This window comes from Eulemur rufifrons, chromosome 9, assembly GCF_041146395.1.
Source record: "Eulemur rufifrons isolate Redbay chromosome 9, OSU_ERuf_1, whole genome shotgun sequence".
In the NCBI taxonomy this organism is placed as follows: Eukaryota; Metazoa; Chordata; class Mammalia; order Primates; family Lemuridae; genus Eulemur; species Eulemur rufifrons.
Window position 1 is genome coordinate 46612076 of NC_090991.1, and position 24144 is coordinate 46636219.

Below are 24144 nucleotides of genomic sequence, written 5' to 3' on the forward strand. Positions count from 1 at the left end.
TGTATTTGTTTTAGGGCACCGCAAAGTGTGCCCATATAAGATGGTGAACTTCATTGATAAATGTGTTTGTTCTGACTGCTCTACAGACTGGCCGTTTCCCCATCTCTCCCCCTCTCTTCAGGCCTATTTCCTGAGAAACAACGATATTGAAATCAGGCCAGTTAATAACTCTACAATGGCCTCTAAGTGTTCAAGTGACAGGAAGAGTCTCAAGTCTCTCATAGATCAAAAGCCTAAAAATGATTAAGCTTAGTGAGGAAGTCACATTGAAAGCCAAGATACATCAAAAGCTAGGCCACTTACACCAAATAATTAGCCAAGTTGTGAATGCAAAGGAAAAGTTCTTGAAAGAAATTAAAAGTGCTACTCCACCGAACATATGAATGATTAAAAAAGTAAAACAGCCTTGACTGCTGATATGGGAAAGTTTGAGTGGTCTGGATAGAAGACCAAACCAGCCACAATATTCTCTCAAGCCAAACCCTAATCCAGAGCGAGGCCCTAACTCTATTCAATACTGTGAAGGCTGAGAGAGGTGACGAAGCTGCAGAAGAAGAGGTGGAAGCTGGCAGAGACTGGTTTATGATGCTTAAGGAAAGAAGCCACCTCCATACCATTAAAGTGCCAGGTGAAGCAGCAAGTGCTGATGTAAAAACTGCAGCAAGTATTCAGAACATCTAGCTAAGATGATGATGAAGGTGGCTACACTAAACAAGAAATTTTCAAGGTGGGCAAAACAGTGTTCTATTGCAAGAAGATGCCATCTAGGACTTCCGCAGCTCGAGAGGAGAAGTCACTGCCTGGCTTCAAAGCTTCAGAGAACAAGCTGACTTTCTTTGCTAATGCAACTGGAAACTTTAAGTTGAAGCCAATGCTCATTTAAGATTCCAAAATTCCTAGGACCTTTAAAAATGATACTAACTCTACTTTGCCTGTGCTTGTAAATGGAACAACAAAGCCTGGATAACAGCACATCTACTTACAGCACAATTTACCAAGTATTTTAAGCCCACTGTTGAGATCTCATTTTCAATAAGAGATTCCTTTCAAAATATTACTACTCATTGACAATGCACCTGGTCACCCAAGAGCTCTGATGATGTACAAGGAGATGAACGTTGTTTTCATGCCTGATAACATAACATCCACCCTGCAGCCCACGAATCAAGGAGCAATTTTAACTTTCAAGTTTAATTATTTAAGTAATACATCTTGTAAAGATACAGCTGCCATAGGTGGTGATTCCTCTGATGGATCTGGGAAAAGTCAATTGAAAACCCTCTGAAAACTATTGTAGATGCCATTAAGAACATACATGATTAATGGGAGTTCAAAATATCAACATTAACAGGAGCTTGGAATAAGTTGATTCCGAGCCTTATAAATGACTTTGAGGGGTTCAAGACTTCAGTGGAGGAAGTCACTGCGGATGTGGTGGAAATATCAAGAGAACTAGAATTAGAAGTGGAGCCTGAAGACATGACTGAATTGCTACACTCTCATGATGAAACTTGAGTGGATGAAGAGTTGCTTTTTATGGATGAGCAAGGAGAGTGGTTGCTTAAGATGGAATTTACTCCTGGTGAGGATGCTGTCAACATTGTGGAAATGACCATAATGGATTTAGAATATTACATAAACTTTAGTTGATGAAGTAGCAGTAGGGTTTGAGAGGACTGACCCCAATTTTGAAAGAAGTTCTGCTGTGGGTAAAATGCTATAAACAGCTTCACATGCTGCAGATAAATCTTTCGTGAAAGGAAGAGTCAATCAGTGTGGCAATCTTCACTGTTGTCTTATTTTAAGATATTGCCACAGCCACCTTGAACCTCAGCAACCACCAATAAGGCAAGACCCTCCACCAGAAAAAAGATTATGACTCCTAAAGGCTCAGATAATTATTAGCATTTTTTAGCAATAAAGTGATTTTTCATGAAGGCATGCACATTTTTTTACATAAAATCCTGTGGTATACTAAGTAGACTACAGTATAGTATAAACATAACTTTTATGTGCACTGGGAAACCAAAAAATTTATGACTTGCTTTATTGCGATATTCACTTTACTGCAGTAGTCTGAAACTGAACCTGCACTGTCTCCAAGGTATGCCTGTGGGTCTCATGTATTTTTTTCTTGGACATGAAGAGAAGGTCGAGGACATGAATTTTAAATTATCAGAAATAAAATAAGAAGGTTCTGGAACTTCTAAAAAGAGCATTGAGCCACTCCCCCTTCAAAATCTTACTGTTTGCCCTGTATTAAGTTGTGGTGACAGTTTAGTCTCTTCCCTCAATCCTTCACAGCTGTGGATATTCTCCTGGTGTAAAGTAGACAAAGGGTGTCCCTTGAGGCACTTGGCTCCCATCATCTTAAATTGTGTATCTTCCTTCCTGTCATAAAGCAGCATTTACTGGAGAAAGTGAGGATGAATGAACAGACCTCAGCTAGATCCTGGGATTGGGAAGGGACTCGGCAGAAGTGTTCTCCTGAGCAGAATTTTCTGGGCTGCTAATAATTTTCTGAGGTTGGGAAGGTCAGGGATCTCAAAAGGGAAGACAGGATGTGAAAAGAACTGGCAGGGTTCAGAAAATCGTCTGCACGACTGAGAAAATCTTGTATAATTACATTTTATACATGTAGAGAATCATATGTGCTATATTTTAGAGGATCATTCTAGGAAATGTTTCTGCTTGCCACCAGGGTAGCTGGTATTTAATTATTATATTTAGCAGGCAAGGATGATAATTGGGCCAGTATCCAAAACATTAGCCTAATGCTAGTATAGCAGAAAATCCTATTGTGATGGTCTTAAAGTCCAGTAAGTATGCTTATATTAGAAATTTTTTGTGAAGTTTCAGTGAAATTTATAAATATGAGGCCACTGTGTTAAGGAAAAAAAAAACACATGAATACATGAAATAGAAAATATATTTCAAAATTACATATATAAGATTTATTTTACATTTTTCACCTACTCAGTCATTTGACCTGTTACTACATTTATCAACCTTCTGAAACCAAGTGACAATTATCTATGAAAGATCAGTTAAAATACAGGCATCTCCAGAGCCTAGATTTAAAAATACAATCAAAATGGTACACAGTTGGCTTACAGAAATTTAAACAAGTGCAATCAATTTCCAATAGTAAGGTTTTGATTTTCCATATTATGTCTATATCATGGTGTTACCAGGGGATAGGTTATCAAATATATTGATATCGGATATTATGACCAATGATATTTAGTATTTTTAGCCATGACAAATGCACCGAAATCTATTTCAAAAAGTTTGATACTTTAAAATTCTTACTAAAATGTCAACTTTTCAGTGTCAAACTCCCAGAAAAGTAAATATATGGATTTCTCAGTCTAGGTTAGAAAAAAGTGTTTTAAGGTTTTGATAAAAAAAATTAAACAAAATTTGTTTATCATACTCAGAAAGTTAAACAATCTTATCAAAGTAAATTTATTGACTCAGCGTTGCACAGGAGACTGGAACCAGGTGGCTGCAGGGACACCGAGGCTGTGCTGGGAGGTCGGCTTAGTCACATGCCACTCGTTCCTCCCTCCCACCCCCTCCTCCCACAGGAAGAACCATTTCAGTGCTTATAATGTAGTTTCTAAAAATGTAACATTGATGCCATAAAAATAAATGTCTTAAAAAAAATCACAGGCTTAACCAGGAACACGGAATTTGGGGCTTTAAGGCTCTTCCTGTGGGAGGAGCTTCCACTTCACTGAGGGATCAATTTCCTCACCAAAATCATCCAGTTCCTGCTCTTTGGAGAGTTCCAGGAAAACCTGAAAGGTAGGAAAGAAATTAAGAGAGGAGAAAAATGTCATACTGCCTCCTGTGCGCGCACTCCTTCCTAGCACTCTTTCCACGCAAGTGCAAAGAGTATACACCTGTAATATACTTACATTCCACAGAGGATATAGAATCACTAAAAATGACCCACCTGCTCCAGGGTAGACTGTGAGAGGCTGTAGTCTTCCAGATCGAAGCTCTGTTTAACTGAATAAGGATGAACACATATTAGAGGTTTATATATTTTTAATGTCTATATGATCTGATAAGCCAGCATGCAATACAAATAATACACTATTTTTTAGAAAATCTTAAATAAATGGGTTAAGGTAATACTCGTCCCTGTCTTTAAGTATATCAGTCAGGTAAAAATACACCAACGCATTTACTTAGGTTTGGGGGAAAAATGTGCTTGTGTTATGTTTGTATATTACATAGTTTTTGAGATCTGTATTTAAGGGAGGAAATGATACTGGGAAATCCTCGTTTTCCTGTGCATGAACCAGTGCTTTTTGCACATTCAGCACAGGGAGATATAGCAGGAAGACACATTTTGAAAAGGGTTGCATCAGAAGATTATAGAGAAGGGTATCTGAGGTTTCTTCGTAAGCAGGTATCTTCACAAGTCTCTTTACAAAAGCCACTGCAGCTTCCCCTAATCGGTTGAAAATTCTTCTTATTGACCAAAATAGACTGGGAGGGACAATTAGAGCTCTGATAGGAGCTAGCAGACTGGAAGCATGCCACCAGGGCAGGTGACGAGCAAGCAAAGACATGTCACTGAGTGGTGACAATGAAAACAGTGTAGAGAGAGAGTTCCCACTAGCACAGTTCAGAGTAGCAGAGTTATTGGCCTAGAAGTGCAAGGAAAACACGAATCTGTTACGCTGGATGCAGTGTGGTCGGTTTTAGAGTACAACAGACCCAAGAAGATTGTTTCAATGACCAGGCAGAAGTTAGTTTCTTTACATATGACCTAAGGCAATAAAATAATATGCCAGTCCACAGAAAAATTAATTTTAAATATGCAAGCATCAATGTTCCAAAAAAATTATTCTTCGGAAATGCATATAAAGCTGAGTTTTGACTTAGGTTGCACCAATATATATGCAAAAATACATGAAAAAAACCCACAAAGCAAAAGTAAAAATCACTCCCATTTGCCACATACACCTACAGAATCCCTCCTCCTCCTCTTCCTCGGTTTTTGGTGTTCTTAAAATTCAATTTGAGATTTTAACTTTGAAATTTAATGCATTAGGTCACATTTCATTTTTGTCATGTAGATGGATTACTTTATGATTTGAAATTATCTTCTTTCCAGGGTCTTATTTCAAAGTTATAGTTCTTACCCTTCTCTAATTTGAAGAAAGCTTGTGCTAATGGTCGCACATCTTCCACTGGCACCTTATAAACCATCAGAGAAGAGTACCTGAGGGGAGAGAAGAGGAGAAGAGAGTGGATTGTTTTCTTTGCTGTGTAGAAGGTTTTTACTTTGATATCATCCTACTTGTTTATTTTTATTTTTGTTGCCTATGCTTTAGGTGTCATAACCATGAAATCATTGCTAAGAACAATGTCATGAAGATTTTTCCTTATGTTTTCTACTAGGAAGTTCTACAGTTTCAGGTCTTATGTTTACATTTTTAATACATTTTGAGTTGATTTTTGCATGTGGTGTAAGATAGGGTCCAATTTCATTCTTTGGCATGTGGATATCTGGTTTTCCCAACACCATTGGTTGAAGAGACTATCCTTTCCCCATCATGTTTTCTTGGCACCCTGGTTGAAGATCAGTTGACCATACATGAATGGATTTATTTCTGGGCTGTCTATTCTGTTCCATTGGTCTACATGTCTGTTGTTAAGCCAGTAGCATATTGCTTTAATCAGTGTAGCTTTGTATCTGGGTCTTTATTTCTATAAATGAGAGTCAGTTTGGTGTAGGTAAAGAGTATAGGGTGAATCTATAATAATCAAAAGGAGGCAGGTCACAAGGAGAACTGGGCAAAGTGAGTGTCAAGACTCAGTTTAGTGTCCTTGGCTTCTTGGATGGAAGTGGGTAGGTGCTGTCCAGCTGATATTTCAAGATTTCCCAAAGTCATCTTCCACTTTATTTTCTAAGCTGAACACTTGATCTTCAACTTCATTCTTCAACCAGGAACCGACTGAGTTTCTTAAAATTCCCCAACTTGGGTAGAAATTTAGGTGTATTCCCTGTAAGACTCGTACCTCTGCTTCTCCTCCATCCTACTCAAACCACCTTCCTAATATAGGACAATGTAATTGAGCCTCTGATTAGAAGACCAGGAATTCAGCACCAAATAATGTCAGCAACAGTAATATTTAAATAATTTGTTTCTCAGATAAATGTTTATCTTTTCATCATTTTAAAATCAGGAAGATTTACATTTCATTTCATATCACTTTGTATATTTATGGGGCAACCATTCTTATCCATTTTGCTTATTCCTTGAACCTTCATGATATATTTCTATTCCATCATGTGCTGCTCATTGAATTATAGCATTGCTTTGATATTTACATTCCACTGTAGAAATATGTTTTCCCACATTATCATTATGGCCTATTTCTCTTTATTATCCTTTTTCTCTTCTAACTCCTAAATCATCCCCTTTGCAGTTAATTCGAGATATTAAAAATGATCATAAAGTTGATCTTGATTTTTGCTGTATGTGGATGGTTCTGTTACTAGAATTTATATGAACTTGTAAATATTAATAGATTTGAAATAAAATAATTAGGTTTACCTCTTGGTTCTGCAGCTAGTTAGTTCAGTCATGTGACCTATCTCTCTGTCAATTTCCGTTTCATAAAGATAATAATTGATTCTGTTTATGAAGGTCTTTGTAAAGGCCAGACCTTCACAACCCTTTTTTTGAAGTCTGATCATTTTTTATTGGAATAACAGTGTCTACTTTGAAAAGTCTCTATAAGGACTGGATAAAATAACACAATACCAGGACAGTACCTAGAACACAGTGGGACCACAACACTCACTTTATCAGCTTTTACATCCGCTCTCTCTTCTCTAGTTTACTTCCTGCACTGTCCAACAAATAATCTCTATCTTTTAGGTTTCCTTTTCGAATGACTACAAGTCAATGTAACTGACAAGGAAAAGTGAACATTTGGTGCCATATCAAAAACAGCCCCTGTCTTTACCTTTCCTGCCGAGCAGCCTGTGGGAAAAGCCTCAAAACCTCTGCATGGAGGGGCTCCACTTGTGCAGGGGTCTTCACCTTCATCTCCAGCAGATAATCTTTGCCGAATTTGCTTTTCAGCTGTTGGATGGAACCAATGCATCTGGAGGGAGGAGGAGGATGAGTTCAGAAGAGAAAGGAGGAAAAGACATACAATCCAGCGTCTGAGGCCCTCCATGTGCAGCTGGCGTTGTCCCAAGGTCCTTACTGTTAGACCTGGGCTCAGCAGTTCCAGCTGTTCTCAGTGATGTTTGCAGACAAAATCTTCCAGCCATGCACTTTGGGCTCAGGTGCGGGCTCAGGACGGGCGCTCACCTCAGCCTGCCGGACACCATGATGGCCACTCGGTCACACACGGCCTCGGCCTCTGCCATGTAGTGGGTGGTCAGGAGGGCGCCCCTCTCTGTGTTTCTAAACGTGGCCCGGATTGCCTGCCTGTATTGTCAGGAAATGATTGGCAATTTAGGAAATTCTCTAATTAACCAGAAATGGATACAAATAAGAATTTTTAACTGGCATGAACATAAAAAATTAGCAAAAAGAGATTAAGTTAAGGGAACACTCTTAAGAGGGCAGGTAATATGAGGAAGGGCAAGCTGGTGAGAGCTGTTAAACTGGGAGCATATGTTGGAAAAGGGAAGTTTGCAGAATACATTTATTACAAGGTTGCAAAAAAGAAAGAGAAAAATGCTGAGAAAGAGAATTGTTTATGAATAGGCTGTGGGAAAGGAAAGGAAGACACAAAACTCAGCAACAGTACTGTCATAACCTTGTGGGAAGAAAATAAGTGCATGGTGAACATGTACAATGACCACTTTTACAACTTCATGAGAACTACTATTCTCATGCCAAGTACTGGACACTGTGATTGTGGGACAGAAATGCACCACACTCACCTCAAAGATCAGTTGAGCAATTACAATACTCAGTACCTGCAGACCCTGACAATGGTTATTCTTCCTTCAATAAGAAATGGTTATAAAATATTAGGGAAATATTTTTTTTGCAACATATTGGTTTTACTAATGATATTGATTTTTTTTTTATTATTCCCACCTTGAGAAACAGTTTAAGGGGCAATTTTTGCGGGACTAAAATGGTTCACCAACTCCCTGCAAGGCTCCCGCGTAGACCCTGACCATGGGAACACTCCTCACCACATCTGCTGCTGCCCCTCAGGGTCCATCCCGGTCGACGGCTCATCCAGAAGCACCACCGACGGGTTCCCCAGGATGCTCAGTGCAAAGCACAGCTGGAACAGCAGGAAGAGCCTGTCTGGTACCCGTCTGTGGGGTGCACAGAGTAACCCTGAGTGCTGCCTGTACCTTTCTCTTTATTCCCTCTGATAAGGTCTCCACAGGAGCCTTCAGCTGGTCCTGCAGCTTGAGCACATCCACCAACCTGAAGGAAACAGAGTGAGTCAGTCCACACGACCCCTGAGCACTGGTGACTGTGTGCAGGAGAAGGAGAAAATCAGAATAAACACTACAGTGGGGATGTTTTTCAGAATAGTCAGAGTGGTCATACCGTTCAGACCACCTAGGTTCCTTTATGAACCTTTCCTGTTCATCTTTTTAATGACTTCTTTCTATATTAAGAATAAACTTTTTCTCTCCAGGCTTAAAGCAAGAGAAAAAATACTGAATGAAGTTCTAGATGATCAAGTCTTCTCCCACAAGATTGGGGTCACTGGTTAAAACCTCCCTTCCTTAATTTCATGTGAACATCATTACCATGATGTCCCCCCAGCAGAGAATGGTGTGTCCTCTGGCCCCACCACCATGTACCGTGAGATGGCGACCATAGCGTCCCCTTTCTTCAGCCCTTTCACGGCGGCATATGCCTCCAGGTGCTCCCTCGCTGTCAGGCTGGGCCACAGCGCGTTCTCCTGAGGACAATACCCCAGGAACTCCAGGGTGTCCCCTCCGCCGCTCCCTTTCAAAATCACCTACACAAAATAAGTTCATTCTCAGATTCTGTCCAAAGTCTCGTGTGTATGTTCGTGAGTGTAAGTGTATATTTCAGCGATGTCTTCTTCACACACACAGGTACTAAGTATACAAAAGCAAATAACCAATCACTTAGCTCGGGGGAAAAGATGGTAAAAACTCAATAATTTAAAAGGAAGATATTCCATTATAGTTTAAATTTTATTACCAATTCCATCACCATGGTTGAATTCCAGGTTGTTTGTTTGATTGTCTGTTTTTTGACTTCATACATTGATCCAAACATTCAAAGGAAGAGATATTTGTTGAGGATTCTGTTTCCCCAATGACAAATAGTTATAATTATAGGCTCTATTTCACAGTAAGGCAGCAGTTCTTAGTCAGGGACAATCCTCCTCCCAGGGGATATTTAACAATGTCTGGAGATATCCTTGGTTGTCACGATTTGGGTGTGTATGTGTTGGTGGGGAGAGTACTACTGCAATCTAGTGAGTAGAGGCCAGGGGTAGTGCCAGACATCCTACAATACACAGCACAGTGCCCCACAACAAAAATTGTCCAGCCCAAAATGTCATTAGTTCCCAGGTTGATAAATCCTCAACTAAGTATTAATAATAAAAATCCTTTAGCACTATGTCTGGCCCATAGGAACCAATAAATATATGATAGCATTTATTATTTTTATGAGCCAGGCACTGGGCTATACAATAATAATAACAGCTAATGTATACTCAGTACTTGCTGTGTGCCAGAATATAAGCATTTTATGGATTTTGGTTACATTATCCAATCTTTACAAAAGCTCTATGTGTGTTAGATGTTTGTTTTATCACCAATGTTTTACACGTGAGAAAACTAATGCATGCATGGATTGGGAAACTTGCACAAGGTCACAGATGGTAAACCTGGGACTTGAAACTGGGATTGACCTTCAGAATCCAAGCCCTTGACCTGGATGCTGTATGGTTTCCCCCAATACAAAGGAGGAGAGACTTAGTTACCCTTGCCTCATAGAGCTTTGATTCTGGAGAGAGAAAATAAACAAGTAAACATGTAAGAAAACTAATTATAGCCTCTGCCTCATGCATTCAAGGAAATGGATATGCTAACAATAATAGAGAAGATTTAATTTAGCTAAGAGTATATCAGGAAAAGTTTTTTGGGGGAGGTAAATGCTAGAGTGATGAGGAGATGATAGAGCATATGAAGAGGTGAGGGAAGGGCACTCCAGCTACAGGAAGAGCAAACCCGGAGGTCCTACAGCAAGAAGGTGACCTGAGGCCAACAGAGCAGGGGAGGAGGGGTGTGGAAGGTGGTGGACAGAGCCCACATCAGGCAGCGTCTGTTGCAGCCATGGTGAAGATTTTGGATCAATTGTTAGAGAGCGGTTGTAAATGGGAGAGTGACAGGATCTCATTTGCATCTTTTAAGGACTGCTCTGGCTGCTGCCCTGTGAGGCAAGAGTGGAAATGGAAAGAAGTTTCAGGAGACCTCTGCAGCAGTCAACACCACTGTGCAACCTTCCTTGATGGACACTGCCCTGACATTGACGTCATGTCAAAGGTCAGTAGCAGGGTCCCTTCCTTTGACCTCTGTCCATCATTTTACCCAGCTTGGCCTAGCCCTAGACATACCACCAAATAGTATTCATATATTATTCTACCTTCTGCTTTGGAATTTGGGCAATTATTTTTTTTCTTATCTCTGATCACTATTTTCTTAATAAATCCTGGATCTTTTATCACTAAGCCAGCATTACTGTTGTGCTTCGAGAACTTCAGTGTATCTGCAGTAATACTTTCTGCTGCTCTGTCATCCCATGGCATCAGCTGGGCCAGGATATATCTCAATATTTGTAAGAAAGTTTGTTGTATATGCTCCATGTAAAGAACTATGACGTTTTACCTGCTAATGGACTCTTATCGTTACACAAGTGACACATACTCTTTAATTACAGCATATAGCTAGAGAGCAGTTATTAACTATGAAGATTCATGACTCTGCAGCCACATAAGCAGTGTTTGTCATTATTCTGACAGTGGTTTCTGGTGTGTTGCTAGCTGAGGCTACTCAATTCAGCAATTTCTTGGGATTCATAAGTCAACAAAGCAAAGATCTATGACCTCAAGGAATATATATTTCCTTTTAATGAATCTATTTTCACTCAATAAAGAGCATAATATAGATGATATGCAGCCCTTCTCAGCACCTAACTTCTTTTGGAATTAAGGAGAGAAATTTTTAATCAATCCTCTTTACTCAATACATAAATCCCACTAATTGATTAAAGATTATCTACATAGTTTTAAGATTCCCATCAGTATTCATGGTATAATGTTTGTTCTAGGCAGCATCATTGACCATATTTCTGTGTGTTTTACTGACCTGCCCTGCGGTTGGTTTTGTGTCTCCACATATCATCTTAATCATTGTACTTTTACCAGCTCCATTGTGTCCTAATAACCCTATAACTTCACCTGAAAGAAAGAGGTATGCTCAGAAATATACAAATAATTACAATAAAAATAAAAGCAAATACCATTTGAGGACTCACTATGCATCAAGCACTATGTGAAATGCGCTGTGTACATTAGTTTGCTTATTCTTCACACACAAGCGTGCACACACACACCCCTGAGTGTCATTACTAGCTTCATTGCACAGGTGAGGAAGCTAAGACTTAAAGAGGATAAATAACTTGCCCAAAGGCATGCAGCCAGTAAGAGGCTGAGCTGGGATTTGAAACAAATTTTTTTTCAAAGCCTGGTGCATGTAACCAACACTTCCACAGGATGTGCTATTTGTTAGGAATGAAGAACACATTACTGTGTGTCAGTTGTTCCCTCTTTGTAGTATTCTCTGTCATGAAATTAATTGTTATTTAAAAATTTATACTGTCTTTCTTAATAGAAAAACTGCGTCTTTTTTTGTTCTGTTTGTTTTAACAGAACAGACATAGCCATCTTCCTAGGCAAAGAAAAACTCTGTAATAATTATAATTGAGGCTTTCAAGTAGGAAGGAGCAGACTTAGCTTCCTGATGACTTTGTCAGTAGATGGCCCCAGATTCAGACTCTTATTCCCTTGGAAAGACCCAATCTTCAGAGGTAAGATCGCTCTGCTAACAGACCTACTGTTTCTAACCTTTTTTAACAGAGAAAGAGACATTTCTTGTGGCGATTTTTTTCTTCCTTTTGGAAAAGCATTTTTTCTTTTTGCCTGCGTATTCCTTCCGTAGACAGCTGGCAATGATGACTGGTTTCTGTAAAGACAAGTAAATAATAATGGGACTTTATTTTCTCCTTGAGTTGAGAGAGTGCTCCATACTCTCCTCACCAGACCTCTCTCTATACAAAATCAAAAATCAAACTAGTTCTTTCCCCAGAAACTGCAATTTTTCAAGAAAACTCTCCAATAGTCTATATTCCTGCAGGGAAATGGCATTTTCACCACATCGTGGGATTTGTGCTTGCTCTTATTCAGCGAGTAGGAACAGAAACGTTCACTGAAACAAGAGATTTGTTAAGACACATGCTCACGAACACGCATACACCTCAAACGAGCTCTCTCTGAATTGCCTGCAGTAAGCTTTACTTGGGTTATAAAACTCACAAAATCTTACTTAGGTGTTGTAATGTTTAGCTGTACTTATCAAAACCAATCCTGCACAATACATTAGCAAGTTAATGTCTCTCTCTCTCTCTCTCTCTCTCTGTGTGTGTGTGTGTGTGTGTGTGTGTGTGTATTTTCTTTGCCCTCTTAGCTTTGTGGGCAGTGTATACCCACTGAAGTCAAGTAATGAGCTATACGTGTAAGAATGAAAGAACTTCAAGTGTTTTTCAACAACTAAGATTAGAAAGTTGCTCACTGTATCTGATAGAAAAAAATATTTGATGAACATTTTTGTAACTTCTACCTCATCTGTGTCGGTGACAGTCACAGCATTCGCTGTTCTCGTTCTTTCCATCTGAACATCTTCATCCTCCCCTTCAGGCTCTTCTGGGTTTGGAAAAACATGGTTGCTTCTTGGAGAAATTCTAAAATCAAAACAGTGTGACAATGACAAGTTTCAAGTTGAAAAACTTGTAGCAAAAATAATGAATTTTCTATATACTGTTATCAATTATTTGAATAGATTCACTATGGGCAGAACATAATCTCTATCCTTGTATTCTATAACATCTGCCTTTCAAACAGCTTAGTTTCCATCAATGAGTCAAATGATGCTACTCTTATATTACCTTTGCTTTCTTACCTAAGTTTAATTCTCCTTGTGGGTGGTGATTCTTTTCCCAAAGAATACAGTGGTGCATACCCTCTGGCAAAGGATTTTGAAGGAGGGTTGCATGAGAGAAGTTCCAGGAATTGTAATTTTGACACAAATAGTTGGGAATTTTGAAGGCTTTGTAAGAACAATGTGCCCTGATTTGGAATCGGGGATGTGTCCCAGAAAATCCAGGACATCTAATCACCATACAAACATCTAATCAGTTACTGAGCACAGTCACTTCTTGAGACTATGTGTCAGAATCACTCTTTCCTCAGTGTTACAGATCTAGTTCTTTCCTTCATCACCTCGCCACTGATTCTGGCTGATTCCTGCATCTCTCTCTCGTGCCGCCCCAAATCACTGCTGTCAGTTGGTTTCCTAAAGCATAGTTGTCACCTTGTCACTATCCTATGTTACCACCAACATTAGACTTGAGTTTGATTTCTATTTTGTATGGTAGGCCAGGTGTTCAAGACACACCTGTGTCTTGATTTCTCATTAGGTAATTTGCAAAGACTTCTTGATGCTTCCCTATTTCAAGACCCTCTAATATTTAGCTTCAATTTCATTTTCCGTCATCCCCAAACATGAGACTTCAAGTGTGTTCCAGCTGCCTTCTCAAATCTTCAAGAAGAGAGTGTTCATCTCAGCCTTTGTCCTATTGCTCAGAAATCTCCCCCGTCCTGGCTTGGCCACACTTACCTAATTGCTATTCAGACTTACTCATTATTTTAAAGATTCTACTTCTTACATATAACTTCCCTCAACAGTGAAATTATGATCTGCCTTAATTTCTCAGTGTTTCATGTGTGCTAATGTGGATTCTCTCACTGGATTGTAATCTCAGTAGAGTACCATGAATTATGGTAATTTTATATACCAAAAAATACCTTTAAAACCAATCCTGTGCAGTACTTTTTACTTAGTTAATTTAGGTATGTTAAAATGTCTTTAAACAATGAATTTTAAAGTAAAACAAGAAATTCTAACTGCATTTTCTCAACCTGAACACGGGATCCTTTCTCATTGATTGCTTTCTGAAGTTCATTTCTAGACATCGCAGAATGAAGAGGAAAATGAAAAAATGAAGGTAAGGCTAGGGAAAAATAAAGACAATCAAAATTAACATCATCATACAAGCAATGATTTCAATATTGGAACTGATTTATGGAGATTGATTACACATGAAACTAGATTTGAGAACATTTTCACAAGATTGAAAGACAATCTACTTATATTCTATCAGACTCTCAAAGTTAGCTTCACTGCTTCAGAGAAAGCATGAGAGAATTACAGTAGCAGCAGGCTTAAATCAGTAGGACACTAAGCCATTTAGAGTTTCGGCTTCATACCTGGCAACAGATGGTGATTGTAAAGATAGTGGCCCAGATTTAAAAGCCATGTGTGTGTTGCTTTAGATGCCCAAAATGCCCAAACCTTTTTAACTTGATGCAATTCAAAGAACCTCAAACCATACAAGGCTGTGCTCCCTCATGCAAGAACATTGAAAAGGAAATGTCTTCTTACCAGTAGCAGTGCCAGATATACAATTTCAGATTCTGACTCTCCTAAGTAATCCATGGAGTTAGGAGAAATCTGTAAAATGAGGAGAAAGTGTGTTCAGATGGACCTTCATCTGTTCATGAAATTCATCCAGTGTATGACAAATTAATGTCCATTAAATGGACTTACCACCATTCTCCCTGATTCTCCCTCAGGTACCAGGTTAATGCTAATTTCTGACTGTGTAGTAAGTCTTCTTTGCTTCCAATGTATTTCAGTGAACTGTCAACCTGTGCTTGTCTCTAGGCTGAGATAGGTTTGTATGTAACACGGCGAGTTAGCAGGATTTGCCCCATTAGGAGAATCCTGGGCTGCTGTTGGCAAGACTCATTGAAGCAATCAGTGAGTTTGTCTTAAGACAAACCCTCTCCCCTGACTTTACCTGTCTTTCTCTCCTCACCTGTGCTCCTTCCCTCTATTTTCCCCCCAAGAGCCGTGGAATTGTTATATTGCTCTTACCCTCCAACATTCACTTTTGAGTATAATAATACCGTCCTTTCAAACTGAAGGCAAAGTTCTTCCCCTAGAGTTTCACACGTATACATATAAGTGCATTTTTCCAGCATCCCTCCATCTTTAGTGAATAAAGGCTGAAGGGCTAATTTTGTTCCTAGAGCTACATTTACCAAGACTTTTTCCTGAGCAATTTTAAGTCTTTTGCAGTAAATTTTTAACCATCACAGCTATCCACCAGATGATTTTTTTAATAATTTGCACAACCTTAACATCATTTCAAATGATTTTGTTCTCCTACGTGCCTCAGTCGCCCACTTTCAGTAATTGTGCCTTTTCCGAAATGAACTCTGGGCTCCCTCATCTCTGCCCTCTCTGCCACCACATTTTATTTTTCCAGCTTCCTTATGCTAGTGTCCTTCCTACATAATTTGGAGTTGGTGAACCTCCAACACACCAACCTTTTTTTCCGCTGTTCACAATCCCCCTCATGTCCTTAACGTCTTCATTCTCTAGCTTAGAATCCACGGTACCTCCTTCCTTACATAGGCTACTGTTCCCTTACCCTTTTCTTTGTCAGATTCAGCTGCCAAATTTCTAAGCCTGATTGAATTCAACTCTCTGCCTTTCCTAAACTGCATCTGAGAAGCAGACTACAAGAAGAAAACTTCTCAACTTTGCTGACTTCACTTGAAAAGTAGGGCAGAGGGACTTTAGCACTGCCTGTTGATCCTACTGGCACTCTCTGAAATAGTTTTCACATCTGTTATGCTCAAAACCCCAAGACTCCTTGACCATGATCAGTTGATGACTTCACCTCTTATTTCCCTATGAAGGTAGAATCAGTTAGAGGAGAACTATCTCATCTTTCTGCCAGCAAAGCCACTAAACTACCTGCCTCTATATTCATTTACTCCGATTATGATTTCTTGTTAAGTACATGGAATGTTCCTGTTTTTGTGGACAGGAACCCCTCTGTTTGTGCACCACATGCATGCACAATTTTTTCCCAGCTATTCAAAGACTCGACTCCTTAGGTAGCCCCGATCTCTCCTTTGCATCATAAATTTTTCTCACATCAACATAGTATCTCCTTTCTTAGCACAGACAAACAAACATACATCTACCCTCCCTCTTCATATGTTCTTACATCTTTCTACTACCCTTTTTGGCAAAACTGCTAGAAATACTTGCCTATACCCACTGTCACCACTTCCTCACCTCAAATTCTCTACTAAAATCACTCTTACTAGGCTTTTGTATTGACACTTTCATTAAAATAAACCTTGTTAAGATCACCAATGACCTTCATGTTTCTAGACCTCTCAGTAGCTTTTGATGGTTTTATCACACCCCCTCCTTCCTGAAACATTTTTTACTGCCATCTGGCACACACCCTTATACACTGATACTTAAATATTTAAGGAGAGTTTCTGAGCAGAGATTCGGGCACATAGAAGTCTGCCACTGTTGCTCGCCTGTCTCCCTGGTTCCATCTCAGACTTATTTATTGGCTCTTCCTCTTCCTAACCTCTAAATTTTGGAGTTCAAGGTCAAGTCCTTGGCCCTCTTTTCATTTCTATCTATATTCACCACGTAGGTCATATCATCCAGTCCCATGGTCTTCAATACCATCAATAAACTGATGAATCTCAAGTATTTAGCTTTCATCCCAATCTCCACACACCTCGCCATATTATGTTATACATCTAACCGACTACTTGACATTTCTCTATGCATGTCTATTAGGAGTCTTAAATCTAACATGTCCAAAACTTTACAAAAAAGGGGCATCTCTTCAGCCTCTTGGTTAGAGTTCCCAGGAGTGAGAGTTGCCGTGAAAACTATAAAATTCTACTACCTTGGAGTTGCCTTTGACCTTCATAAACTAAGGCAGGGCTTCTTACTGAATGAGAACATACCCCTTGCTTTTGTGGCAAGCGAATTGGCTTTCCAACACCAGAAACTTTTAAACTTTTTACAGCTCAGGAATCTACCAACATTTTTGAAATATTCAAGGCTTTCTCAAATGGCCACACATTTCATGACCCTAGGACAGGAGTAGAACTACTTACCTGAGAAAAAATGAATAGAGAGCCAATCAATGTGTAGGGTGGTATTAATAAGGCACTGAATAAAAGCCCTAGAAATCCATATTCATTTATATCAACAGCAACTATTGTGAAGATGGTGACCTAAGATAAAAGCACAACACAGTGTCACTAAAATGTAACTATCTGAATTTTAGGATGTTTTTTGACAGGGTAGCAATTCATCTTGAAAATTTTCTTATCTTCAGTTTCACTCCCCAAGCTAGTATTGCCATCATTTCTTTTTCTTTGCAACATGGGATTGTGTCAACATTTTGTATTGGACTGATTATGAATTTTTTAAAAGACACAACAGTGCTTCTCAAACTCAATGAGCTTACAAATCAGGTGGGGTTCTTGCTAAAATTCAGAGTTAAATAAAGAGATTATTTATTATACATTATTCTGTATTTTTCTTTTTTTCATTTCACAATAGATCATAGACATCCTTTTAGGTTTAGGCACACCAGCTATTTGTTTTCATGGCAGCTATTCATTTGAATGGGTGCGTAGGAATTCAAGAATTTTGCTTTCAGAAGATGTGTTTTCAGTTTTTCTACTCCATAGTCTACATAATAGTCTACATAAATTAGAGTCTACATAAATCTTTTTATACTATCACTGTTATTCTTCAAGGAGACAGTCTGAAAAGTGTAATTGCAGGTTAAAATTTATGCGCATTTAAAATTTTAAGTTACTAACAGATTATTTTGTTAAAAGATTGTGACATCTATTCTCCTCCAAACTGTGAATTAGAGTGCATATTATGTTAGACCTCACTGACACAGGATGTCATAATTAATTATTGTAGATATCCTTGTTTTATTACTGATAGTAGGTAAATAAATTTACAATTTTACTGTGTAATATGGTGTTTACCATTGTTTTTTTTTTTATTTTTTATTTCATCTTATCATTATGGGGGATACAGAATTGCAGGTTACATACATTGCCCATGTACCGCCTTTCCCCCCAAGTCAAAGCTCCAGGCGTGTCTGTTCCCCAGACAGTGCGCGTTGTACCCATCATGTAGGTATATATCCCTCCCTTCCCCAACCCCCCCTTCCCGAGTCAGCACCTTCAAGCGTGACCATTCCCCAAACGGTGCACAATGCACTCATTATGTAGGCATACACCCATCCCCTCCCCCACCCCCACCTCAGTCTGATATCCGATTGGTGTCATTCCCAGATGTGTATTTAGGTGATGATCAGGGAAACCAATTTTCTGGTGAGTACATGTGATGCTTGTTTTTCCATTCTTGGGATACTTCACTTAATAGAATGGGTTCCAACTCTCTCCAGGAGAACCATAGAGATGTCGTATCTTCATTATTTCTTATAGCTGAGTAATATTCCATGGTATACATATACCACAGCTTACTAATCCAATCATGTATTGATGGGCATTTGGGTTGTTTCCACATCTTTGCTATTGTGAATTGTGCTGCTATAAACATTCGGGTACATGTGTCTTTGTTACAGAATGACCTTTTTTCCTTTGGATATATGCCCAATAATGGGATTGCTGGATCAAATGGCAGGTCTCCTGTCTCTCCACATCCACGCCAACATGTGTTGTTTTGGGATTTTTTGATAAAGGCCATTCTCACTGGGGTTAAGTGATATCTCATTGTGGTTTTGATTTGCATTTCTCTGATGATTAGGGATGTTGAGCATTTTTTCATATGTTTGTTAGCCATTCTTATATCTTCTTTTGAGAAATTTCTATTCATGCCATTTGCCCACTTTTTGATAGGGTTGTTTGATTTTTTCTTGCTGATTTTCCTGAGTTCTAAATAGATTCTTGTTATCAGTCCTTTATCTGATGTGTAGTATGCAAAAATTTTTTCCCATTCTGTAGGTGGTCTATTTATTCTCGTGACTGTTTCTTTGGCTGTGCAGAAGCTTTTTAATTTAATCATGTCCCATTCATTTATTTTTGTTGCTGCTGTGATTGCCTTAGGGGTCTTCTTCATAAATTCTTTGCCTAGGCCAATGTCGGTAAGAGTCTTTCCTATATTTTCTTCTAGAATTCTGATAGTATCACGCCTAAGGTTTAAGTCTGTATTCCACTGTGATTTGATTTTTGTGAGAGGTGAAAGCTGTGGGTCCTGTTTCAGTCTTCTACAAGTGGCTAACCAATTCTCCTAGCACCATTTATTGAATAGGGATTCTTGTCCCCAGAGTATATTCTTTCCTGCTTTGTCAAAAATTAGGTGACTATATGAGGATGGTTCTATATTTGGATTTTCTGTTGTGTTCCACTGGTCTGTGTCCCTGTACTTGTTGCCAGTACCAGGCTGTTTTAAGAACCACGGCCTTGTAGTATAGTTTGAGGTCTGGCAAATTAATACCTCCCATTTTGTTTTTGTTGCTTAAAATTGCTTTTGCTATACGGGGTCTTCTCTGATTCCATACAAAGTGTATAATTATTTTCTCTACGTCTGTGAAGAATGATGTTGGTAATTTAATAGGGATTGCATTGAATCTGTAGATCACTTTGGGTAGTATAGACATTTTAACAATGTTGATTCTTCCGATCCACGAGCATGGTATATTTTTCTACCATTGGTTTTTAGTCATTTGTCCTTTCTAGGTTTATGTTTTCTTTTTACTAGGCATTTTTAAGGAACTGTGTGGTGTTTTCTTGACTCATTCAGGTTTCTTCTTTGAGTTTGATAGCTGCTAATAGCGACCCATCATTGCATTCTGAAATAAATCATACCTGACTACTTTTTATTATTGTTCTTTTAATTAACTTCTGTGTTTGCTCAGCTATTGTTTTATTTAGAGAGTTGTCTTTAATTTTTCCAAGTGAATGTATCAATGGTTTTCTTTTTTAAAGATATCTTAGGTTTTATTATTAAATTTATGCATGCTTTATAAAAAGAACTATTCAATTTTATGGATTTTTTTTTCTATTTAAATATTTATGTATGCTATAACCATGATTCCCAAAGTTATTTAATCTTCATAAGCATTTAACTGAATGCTTTTACAACAATTTTACTTTTCTTGAATTCTTTATTTTATTTCTTAGATGTATTATATTTTAACCTTAAGTGGTTCATCTTTTGTATAGCTGTAATTTGTTTCTGAGTGATTTTTTTTCCTTTTTTGTTAAATAGATTTATTTGGGGGGCCTTTTTACCTTCATAGCAACATTGAGTGGAAAGTACAGAGCTTTCCCATGTGCTCCCTACCCCCACACAGGCACACGCTCCTGATTATCAACATCCTACACCAGAGTGGTGCATTTGTTACAATTAATGAACCTTATTGACATATCTGTGTCACCCAGTGTCCATAGTTTACATTAGAGCTTACTCTTGTTGTGCATTCTATGGGTTTGGACAAATGTATAATGACATGTGTCCACTATGATAGTGTTATACAGAGTAGTTTCACTACCCTAAAAATCCTCTGTGCTCCACCTTTTCATCCCTCCCTTCCCCCAACCTCTGGAAACCACTGATATTTTTACTGTCTTCATAGTTTTGCCTTTTACAGAATGTCATGTAGTTGGAATAATGCAGTGTGTAGTAGACTTTTCAGATTGGCTTCTTTCACTTAGTAGCATGCATTTAAGTTTTCGCCATGTCCTTTCATGGCTTAACAGTACATTTCTTTTTAGCACTAAATAATATTCCATTGTCTGGATGTACTACATCCATTCATTATCTTGGACATCTTGGTTGCTTCCAAGTTTTGGCAATTATGAATAAAGCTGCTATAAACATACATGTGTAGGTTTTTGTGTGGACTAAGTGATTATTTTTTTTAAAAAAGGGGGCTTTGAAAGTCTTCATTTTCTGAGTTCATATTTGAGTATATCTAATCTTTCCTAGAACTACCACTTGGGTACATATAATTTTGGAGGAGGATTTCATTTGTTTTCCCTCAGATTTATGATAGCTGACATGCAAAATTATAGAAAATAAATCTTGGAAGCTTGAAATTTTCTGTTTTATGGTTGATTTTCATTTACTTCTTGGGTGCCTTTATTTTGAAGTTTTATGTCTTAATGAGTATTGATCGTTCCATAGCAGTTCTTTCTTAATTTAGAGGATATTTTCTTCTATTATAATTTCATACATATAATTATAACAGAATTATATTATGTTGAAATAATTATAATATATAAAAGATATGCATATACCTAATGATTTGCTATGTAAAAAAATGGAATGGCTTTGTTTTTGCATCTATTTTTTGTGTTTTTATCACTGTCTTACTGATTAATGGGGATTATCTTAATTCTTTATTTTATATCTGTAATTAGAGTTTTAGCCTTTTTCAGAATTTACTATTAGTTCTGAAATTAAACTGATGATTAGTGTGTTTATGCAGCTCTGAAATCCCTTTTTTCTCTTTCAAGATGTTTTATCATTGTGATACTGAGCTTTTGCCGTATTAAATTCATGCTCGTTCAAAACTATAGAAAAAGCTCCAATGGAAGCTTTATTTGTTCTGCAACTCTTTTTGAATACTGTATTAACTTCTTTGTTATTGCTGCTTCTCTTACTTTTGGATATTTTACATTGCCTTGTGTGTTCGAAGAGTTGTCATGGACTACCTTTTTATCTTTAATCTTGACCATGTCTAATATATGCAGCTCTGCTGAGATCTATTTGCTCTGATAAAGTATTTACAATTTCTTTTGAACACCTTTTCTTTCTTAGCTGACATCTACTTATCTTTTCCTTTGAGTGACATTTTGATGTAGGGTGTTGCTTTCCATCACATCTTTGAAACCTGGAGGCATGGATGCATGCAGTGTGCTCAGTTTGGGCCATGTGAAGCCTTGTTGCTTTATTCTGAGAGTCATGTCCAGTGTTTTGTATCAGTTTTCACTTTGTGTAGTAGGCAGTACATCTCACTGCCAAGGGGTGGGCACATTCTTAGACTTTGGACCATACCCCAATTCAGTTCAGAGCCCTGTAAAATAGCAAGCTTTAGCATCTTTCCTCTCCAGGTAAGGCATTCTTCTCCTAAGGGTTTTATTTACCTTTGCCTAGGATGTCAACTCAGTTACTCAGATATTTCTTTTTAGAGCTAATTGTCAGTATTTTATTAACTAACTTTTCCTCATCAAAATTGCTTGTTGAGGATGGAAGTGGAGTAAGGTGTCACTCTACGTCAGTGACTTCTTTCCTTGGCCACCACATTTCTACTTCAGTTTTCCTCATTTTGCTCTACCCTACTCTACTAACAAAGATGTTCTCTGTCTACATATCTAACCAAATCAAACTTGTATAATGTTTAATTTAAATCTCTACATGCTGATTCATTTTTTTCCACCTGATCTTTCGGTTCTGAAACAGGTGATTTAAGTTCCACTTGTATTTTTAGACGTAATTTGTGTTACGTATTTTGCTGTTGTGCATTATTTACTAAACAAAATATGAGCACTTTGACTCAAGCTATACAAAAGTAATTCATGTAACTAAAATGTTTGTTCCCTTGTAATATTCTGAAATTAAAACAAATGTGAGCCTTCCAACTTCTTCATGGATTTTACATTTTGGCAATATATTATTTTTCCTTATTTGAGACTTTAGGTCTTGAATTTGACTTTATCTGTGATCTGTGTAGCCATTTTTAATTTCCTTATTTAAAAAAAAATGCCTATTAAGTCATTGCCCATGACTTAGATGTGTTTATTGTAAACAATATATAGTTGAATTTTATTTTTAACTCAAACTGAAAATCATTGTCTTTTCTTATTTTATACTTTGTTTTTACTCATTGTATTTTATTTTAGTTTCTTCCAAATTATGGCAAAGATGGAAAGCATCTTTCAGATCATCCACTGGAACTCTCCTACCCTGTTGGTGGTACAACCACTTTGAAAAACTGTTAATATCTACTAAAGGTGAACATAAAGGTGAATACTTTATGAACTAAACATTCCACTGTGAGGTTTGTATGTCAAAATACTTATATATGTGCACCAAAAGACATATAGAAAAGTTCATGGCAACATTATTTAACAGTCTAAAACTGGACATCATTTGAATGTCCGTCAACAACAGACAAATCATAGCATTTCCATCAATAGAATACTATAGCAATGACAATGAATGAACTACTGTGGTAGTTACCAGCTACAACAGCATTGATCACTCTAAAAAATGTACTGATTACGAGCAGGTGCAGAATTATGTATTTTACATGATTCCATTTTTATGAAGTTCAGAAACTGGCTAAATTAATCCATGCTATTACAATTAAGGATAATGATTTCTTATAAAGAGGGGGTAAAAGCAAGAGGGCTTCTAGAGTCCTAGTAATGTTCTATTTTTTTTGATGTGTCTGGTAGTTTTTTGGAAGTGCTCATTTTTAAAAATTTAGTGTGCTTATAATGATGTGTACTTTTCCATATGTAGGCTATATTTTTTAACTAAAATTTATTTTTAAAAGATACCTTTGGCAATTATATAGAGACTAGTTTACAGGAGGCAAGAGTAGAAACAGAGAGACCATTTACAGCTCTATTGCAATACTCCAGGTGAGAGATGATGAACGCTTAGACAGGGATGTAGCTGTGAAGTTGCGACACACCAAACAGACTGGAAAATGTCTGACGTGCATAGGGATTGAATGCGGGAAGAGACAAACGAAGAGGAATCAAAGATGATTTCGGATTTTTGGTATGAGCAACTTGCTAGGTGGATTTTGCTGCAATAATGTACTCTATTAAGAGACAAGCAACAATTGGATTAAGGAGATGATTATATTTCAGATATATGATTATTGAGATCATTTTTAAATATTCAAGTGA

The 24144-nt window shown here is 37.8% G+C and overlaps 1 protein-coding gene across 1 annotated transcript in view; it reads right to left on the reverse strand.

Annotated features, from left to right (window-relative positions):
* Positions 1 to 3412: 3412 nt before the first annotated feature.
* LOC138391723 (ATP-binding cassette sub-family A member 9) overlaps positions 3413 to 24144 on the reverse strand; it is a 54202-nt gene continuing 33470 nt past the window's right edge. The window contains exons 25-38 of the mRNA XM_069481657.1: positions 17344 to 17463; positions 14780 to 14848; positions 14257 to 14348; positions 12899 to 13019; positions 12127 to 12244; positions 11369 to 11460; positions 8822 to 8982; positions 8360 to 8435; positions 8192 to 8286; positions 7350 to 7469; positions 6997 to 7137; positions 5163 to 5242; positions 3962 to 4017; positions 3413 to 3803 (exon numbers count right to left, since the gene is read on the reverse strand). Coding sequence (XP_069337758.1) covers positions 3705 to 3803; positions 3962 to 4017; positions 5163 to 5242; positions 6997 to 7137; positions 7350 to 7469; positions 8192 to 8286; positions 8360 to 8435; positions 8822 to 8982; positions 11369 to 11460; positions 12127 to 12244; positions 12899 to 13019; positions 14257 to 14348; positions 14780 to 14848; positions 17344 to 17463 — 1440 coding nt within the window. The 3' untranslated portion in view covers positions 3413 to 3704. The remainder of the gene's footprint in view (positions 3804 to 3961; positions 4018 to 5162; positions 5243 to 6996; positions 7138 to 7349; positions 7470 to 8191; positions 8287 to 8359; positions 8436 to 8821; positions 8983 to 11368; positions 11461 to 12126; positions 12245 to 12898; positions 13020 to 14256; positions 14349 to 14779; positions 14849 to 17343; positions 17464 to 24144) is intronic.